The 6,467-nt window shown below is 54.6% G+C and overlaps 1 protein-coding gene across 2 annotated transcripts; it reads right to left on the bottom strand.

The window, feature by feature from the left end:
• Positions 1-479: 479 nt before the first annotated feature.
• Positions 480-6,098, bottom strand: NPAS4 (neuronal PAS domain protein 4). Of its 2 annotated transcripts, XM_026004360.2 has the most exons (8): positions 5,744-6,098; positions 4,900-5,051; positions 4,624-4,726; positions 4,247-4,508; positions 3,956-4,065; positions 3,491-3,626; positions 1,937-3,372; positions 480-1,234 (listed from the first exon to the last, which is right to left on the bottom strand). In XM_026004360.2, the coding sequence occupies exons 1-8, from the start codon at positions 5,916-5,918 to the stop codon at positions 1,206-1,208; spliced, it is 2,403 nt and encodes an 800-aa protein (XP_025860145.1). In that variant the 5' UTR covers positions 5,919-6,098; the 3' UTR covers positions 480-1,205. The 2 variants fall into 2 exon arrangements, with proteins under 2 accessions (XP_025860145.1, XP_025860144.1); XM_026004359.2 differs by lacking the exon at positions 480-1,234 and having other exon boundaries at positions 1,816-3,372; positions 5,744-6,072.
• Positions 6,099-6,467: the final 369 nt, after the last annotated feature.

Here is a 6,467-nt window from a genome sequence, read left to right as displayed (position 1 = left end):
ACACAGATGGTTATCATTTCCAATGAGAAGATGCCGGGGCCCAAAGGGAAATTCCTTTCCTGAAGAACCAGGCTGAAGACAGATTCATGTTCTAAAACTTCAAACCCACATCCAGGAAAATGCCAAGTCGAATTCCTTGCCCATCCCCAGGCCCTTCTGCCCTCTCCTGCATTGTGAGTACTGCAAGCCTGGAGCAGGAAGGAGATTCCAATACCCTCAAATATTTTTATGCCAGAGCATCTTGAAGGCAAGAGGCAGCATCTGTTTTGGCTCCAGACTCTCCGGCTTCTAGCACAGAGTGGGCCCACCATGCACATTTGTGTTGAGTGCAGGAATGAATGAGTATGTGAGTGAATGAAGAAACTCCAGGGCTCCAGACTTTGTCTCCTGACTTGCAGGCTCCCATCTGGGCCTCCCAACCTTCTCAGATCCCCCCCCCCCCATTCTTCTCTTTTCACAGCAGTGCACAACACCAGTGGTACCAAAAAGGCAAACTGGACTTTATTATAAAGTTGGCTACAAAGTCACCGCAGCACCACGAAGTGGCCACCTGGGCAGGCCCAGGCAGTCTGGCAGCCGGGTGAGTCCCGCACCAGGTACACGCACTCGTGCAAGCACACGTGTGACAGCGGCAGGTCTGCCTTCCTCCATCGGAAAGGAACGTAGCGTCTCTTCGCGCCCCCCACCCCAGGCGCGGGGCGCAAAAGTCACAAGAAGGGCCGCCAGGGCGGCAGAGTCCATCGGAATTGAAATCCCGTTACTGGTGTGTAGAGAATTCTACGTGGGTGTCAAGAGCCCCTTAGGGCACAGGCTGGCCCAGGTGGGCGCTGCCTTTCCCCCACCAAGGCCCAGGGGTGGCTTGGCCCCCAGGAGTGGAGAACTGGCCCAGGCCCATGGGGGTAGCGCGGGGGGTGGGGAAGTGAGACTCCCCCATTCTCCGCTTGAAATCCCATTCAAGGAAACTCACTACGAGTGAATACAGATTGAAATGGAAACTGGGATTGCTTGAAGTCTCTAAATTTTAAAAAGAAGCTCCCCTCCCTTGCCCTCCCACCTCCCCCCCGCCAAATCCTGCAGGGCTTGGGGAATCAGATATATCCCCCTTTGGCCCCCAGAATCCCCCCAACAGTCCCGGGGGGGTGGAGAGCGGCTCCACGTCTTGATGACAATATGCCATACTTGACGACGTTAAGTCACAGACTTATTCAAAACGTTGGTTCCCCTCCACTTCCATCTGCAGAGAGAGAGAGAGAGAGAGAGAAGACAGTCAGTAAGGAAAGATAGGTTGAGGACATGGCACACTGTTGCCACATAGTATGGGCTTCAAATATGTTGGTCCAATGACTGAGTGACCAGCAAGATTAGGGAGCAATTTGGGTAGATGGAGTGAAATTATGACTATAGTTTTGGATAAGATAAAGCCATGAGCAAGAAGCCTCCAATAGGCCAGGGGCTGAGTTTCACTTTCTTTCTTTCCCAAACTCCTAAAAAACTCTTGCTCTGTTTTTTCTTTAGGGTGCAAGAATACTGAGATAGAACTCTAATGCCTCTTCCAACAATTTGCTGTGTGACTTTAGGCAAGTTTCTTTAACTCTGGGACTTTGATTTTCTTAATTTATGAAATGGGTGGTGATGGCTGATCTAGGTCCCTCACAGGGTGAAGAAGCACAAACCATCATCCAAGGATTCTCTTGTACTTTATGCCACATCCCGGAGCCTGCCTTCTAGGCCTGCTTGTCCAGAACATCTATGCTAAGTTGCTTTTTTTTTTTTTTTTTTTTACTAGTTCTTATCCTAACTGCTACCCTGGGCAGCAGGTGTTGTTAACTCATTAATAAAATTAAGGTACAGAAAGGGGAATTTACTCATCTAATCCCACCAGCATCTTGTTGTCAGAACAGGGACTTAAGTTCCTGAACATTTTGGCTGGACTCACCTTCATGGAAGCTGTCTTGAACTTGGCTCTGGAGTTGATGCAACTCATCAGTAAACCCATCATAGGGGAATGCTGAGACACCTGTCTCAAAGGCGGTTTCATATGTGGCCAGGTCCTCCAGGAAGCTGTGGTCTTCTGGGGACAGGTTGTTGCAAGGCGATGAGGCCCCTCCTGGGACCGCTGCCTCAGGATCCCCTGAACTCCATTCCCCATTGGGGTCTGGAGTAGAGAGATCCATGAAGATGTCTTCCACGGGCGTCTCTTCCAGGAATATGTTATCAGGATCAGCCAGGAAATCCAGCTCCTGGCATTTCCAGGGTTTCAGGTCCAGGCTGAGCACAGGGGGACCAGCCCCTGGCAGGGACAGGTTGGAGTCCAGGGGCTCCAGACCTCCAAGTGGCTCCAGCCCGCCCATACCAGCCTCAGCTGAGAAGGGCCTGTCCATGCCCTGTGCCAACTGGCTGATCTGCTGGATGAGGCGGTCTATTTCATTCTGTTCCTTCTCAGAGTAGTGGAAGAAACTCTGCTTGACTGGAGAGGCCTCAGGTGTAAGCAGGCCTTCGGGCACCAGAGGGACATCCACAGAGAGGGGGCCCCGCAGCTGGGCTAGGGCCAGGAGCGTGCAGTCCCCATTACCAGGGCTGCTAGGACTTGGGGGCAACTTCTCATAGAGAAAACTGCATCCCTCCTGGGTGAAGTAAGTCTTGGTGGGATTGGGGCTCAGTTGCTCTGGGAAAGTTTGGCTGGGGCTGTTGAGGTGTGCTTGGAATGCTGTGCTGGGAGGAGTCAGTTGCTCATGGGCAGGGCTGCCCAGAGCCTCTGGGAAGGTGGCAGTGCTTGGAAGCAGCTGGTCTGGGAAGGTAGAAGTGCAGGGAGTCAATTGATCTTCATAGCTTCTGGCTGAGGTTTCGGTCAGCTGGCCTTGAAGTGGGCTAGTCAGTGGATCTGGGAAGGTTGCACTGCTGGGCGTCAGTTGATCAGAAAAGGTTGCGGTGCTTGGAGTCAGCTGTTCTTGGAGAGAGCTGGATGGAGTGGACAAGTGGGTCTGGAAGGGCTCATGGAGGCTAAAGAGGAAGGCACAGCCTCCTGGCTGGTGGGGTGTGTAGGGTGGGGTGCACACAAGATCCTTGCTCAGCTCTGCTTGAAGAGAAGGCTCAGAGCCAGATGGGAATGCCAGGTAACTAAATCCAAGCTCTTTTTGAGACTGGGGTAGCTCTTCTGATGTTGAGGCAGCACCCAGCTCTGGAGCACTAGGGAAATTGGCGCTTCTGGTAGTCCCCAGGGCTGGGGTGAAGAGTGGGTTGGGGCTGGAGCACTGCTCTTGGGAGAGGATGTTCTCAGGGAATGAGGGCAGCATGTTTGGGGTGCCCAGGACATAGGCTGCCTGGGTGTTCTCAGAGTTCAGCTGCTGGCGGAGGCTCCAGGCTTCCGTGTCACTGGAGAGAAGAGAAGAGGCAGATGGTCAGGGTCTGAGGTCTTTCCCAGAGAAGTTCCCCAATTTTTATCTCTTCTATGTCCGCCTCAGCTGCCCTCCAAGCCTGTGTTGCATCTCACCTGATTGGGTAGTTATTAGCAGTAATGGGGCCCTCTGGACCTTCTGAGTATAACAGGCAATAAATCCATGCCCAGCCTCCAGGCTTGGCCTGCAGTCTCACGACCATCTCTGCCTGAATATCTCCACTCTCAGCCACTGAAGGGAAAGAAGAGATGCAGAGTTAGGATATCCATCAGGTAACCACTTAAACTCCCTCCTTGCTGACCTGTCCACTGAATAGGGGTATCGATGACATCTCTATTTCTGACTACCCTAACCTGCACCACTCAGCTCACCACTTAGAGTCCCCCAGTTCTGATTCTATTCTCACTCTGACTCCTCACCCTAATGTTAACCCTATAGTATCCAAAACTGTTGGTGTCTGGTATCTCCCCAGCATAAGTCTTGACCACAGCCTTCTTGGTTGGGTCTCCCATGACCTTTCCCAGCTCCCTGTCTTGTCCCCAGCCTCTCTGGACACTCACACAGGCGGTAGTGTTGAGCAGAAGCGTGGGCCAGGTCCTCAGGGTGCAGGAGTCCATACCATGATTTACAGAGCAGTTCACTGCGCTCAAAGCCCAGGTAGATTAGGACACTGGGAAGGTGGAAAGGGTGAGGTCAGCTTTCTGTTTTTCTTGCTTTATACCCAGGAATCTCACTCCCTCCCAGGTCCTCTGCCCCCTTAAACCCCATTATCCCTGCCCCTGACTCCAGAATCTAGGGTCCCCTTATCTCTGGCTTGCCTCTCTCCTGGAGTCTGAATGCTCTGGGCTTACCTCTCAGAGATGTCCAGTAGGGCCAGGTCCTTAGCATGATGGCTCTGGAACATGGCCAGGAAGAGCGAGGCCGGGCCAGGGCCAGGGCCAGGGCGAGGTCTTGGCTCCAATGGGGCACAGAAAGCTGTGAAAACAGGGTTTCCTGCCCAGTAGGCCCCAGGTGGATGAGCATGGAATCGGCCTCGAATAAGCACCAGTTTGTTGCCTGCACTCTGGCGCCTGAGGGACTTGGAGGTGTTGAAGCGACAGCGGAAGAGGCGATCTAAGTAAATGAAGAGAAAAACTGATAAGAGAGTGGATAGTTGAGAGAGAGCAGGTGGGGAGGAGCAGAGAAGCAGGAAGGAGATTTGATTGAGGGAGGGAGAAGGAGTTCTTACCAGTGTCCAGGGCAGAGGGCAGGGTGAGTTGCTGGCGCACAGTTAGGTGGTCAGCTGGGTCAATGATGTCGTAGATACTGTCACCCTGGGCAACCAGGTCCACCTGGAGAAAGATGAAGAGATGAGATGACATTTAGTGAAGGCAGCAATCCCTGGTACATAGCATCTGTCAGGGTTCCACGCCCCTCCTCAGTAATTTTCAGATTCTCAAAAGTGGAAAGCTCATTGTATCCCCTATGTGCCCCAGCCCAAACTGAGAGGAACCTCACCACTCACCATGGAATGGCCCAGATGTTCGCTCACACTCTCAGACAGATATAGCAGCTTGCCCTCAGCTGTGAACACAAGTAGAAATCCAGGTAGTGCTGCCACTATGTCTTCAAGCTCTTGAGATGAGAGAAGCCCTGTGGGGCCCGCCAGAGGAGTGCCTGCAGAGTAAGAAGACATGGTGTGTCAGGAGTAAAACTGGGAGGCAAAGCATAAATGGACTGAGTTTCAGAAAATCCAGAAGAATTTCTCATGAACCTACCTCTGCACACACCTGTTGACCCACTGCCCACAGCTCTTGCCCAGGGAACCTGTTGCTGGATCACCCTAGCCAGAGAGCCCTTTGAATTCTAAGTCAGGGCCCCGAATTTCAGACCCACGGACAGCGCTTAAAAGCCGGCGGGGCGCTCAGCACCGCGGGCAGCGCCTAGCAATCAGGTGGTGCTGTCAGCACCGTGGACAGCGCTCCAAAGTCAGCAGAGGAGCCCCCTCTCAGTATAGAGAATAGTGGATGCATTTGCCCGGTTTTGGGGGACTCCATCCTTGCAACTTCCCGGGCTTCCCTCCCCGGTCTTCTGGAGAGCCTCTGCGCTTGTGGGAACTAGGGCCATTCTGTCCTGGCTCTCCTCCTCCCATAAGTCTGGGACCGGGGACACTATCCAGGCTCTTACCCTCATCCAGAACTAAGGTGAGATCTGAATAGAGTCCATGAGGAAAAGTAGGAAGTCCTGAGAGTTCCCCAAGTCTCCCTTCTCTGCCCGGCTTGTCGCCACACTGCCCTAGACATGCAGCAGTCCCCGTGGGTTCCCTCAGCTCCACTGCCTCTGGTTTCCAGCGGCCCCAGTTTGCTCACCTCCAGCGAAGAAGACGCCCTTGCGAGTGTAGATGCAAGCAAGACTCATAATGTGCAGGTAGGACAGCCGGACCTTGTCTGCTTCGGCCAGAGGCAGCAGCTCCTTGAGGTTCCGGATCTCAGCGTTGATCTGGTCGCGGCGCGCCTTGGAGGCGCCCTTGGTGGAGCGGTACATGACTAGCGGCTGCAGAGCTCCAGCCCCGGTGCTCCGAACACCTGCGTTCCCGTCCCGACGCACCGGTGGCTTCCTTCTTGCTTCCCCGTCTCTCGCTCAGGCTCTCTCTCTCTCCTCTCTCCTCTCCTGGGCTCCGCTCGGCTGCGCTGCCCCCGTCGCCTGCCTCGTTCCGCCTTATATAGCTCCTGCTAGGCGTGGGGGGCTCGCTTTAGAGAAAGGGGGGGCGGGAAAGCAGGAGGCTGGGCTAAGCAAGCTGCAGCGGGAGCCACTGGCTGGGGAGGGGGGAGCGCTCCTCCTCCCTCCCTAGCTCCCGACGTCATCCCATGACGTAGAATGAGAGCGGGAGGGGGGACGGGAGGAGGGGGAGAACGGAGGCTGTGGAGGGGGCCGCGCCTGGCTGCAGCTGAGCCAAAAAACAGGCGCTGCGTTAGGGAAGCCTGAAAGGGGGGTGCAGGGACCCAGGGGTCCAAATGCGCTCAGCTGGGGGAAGGGACAGGGCAAGGGTTAAGGCGGTCTGAAGCCCCTGGGAGGAGAGTCTGTGGAGAGGAG

Source organism: Vulpes vulpes, chromosome 5 (genome assembly GCF_048418805.1).
Source record: "Vulpes vulpes isolate BD-2025 chromosome 5, VulVul3, whole genome shotgun sequence".
NCBI classification, from domain to species: domain Eukaryota; kingdom Metazoa; phylum Chordata; class Mammalia; order Carnivora; family Canidae; genus Vulpes; species Vulpes vulpes.
This window is presented reverse-complemented; position numbering and strand designations above follow the sequence as displayed.

Excerpts from the sequence above, each read along its gene's own strand:
- NPAS4 (XM_026004359.2), bottom strand. The coding sequence starts at position 5,918 with ATGTACCGCTCCACCAAGGGCGCCTCCAAGGCGCGCCGCGACCAGATC. Across the intron at positions 4,727-4,899 it reads AACATCTGGGCCATTCCATG|GTGGACCTGGTTGCCCAGGG; the intron begins GTGAGTGGTGAG and ends ATCTTTCTCCAG. Across the intron at positions 3,627-3,955 it reads TGCTCAACACTACCGCCTGT|TGGCTGAGAGTGGAGATATT; the intron begins GTGAGTGTCCAG and ends CTTTCCCTTCAG.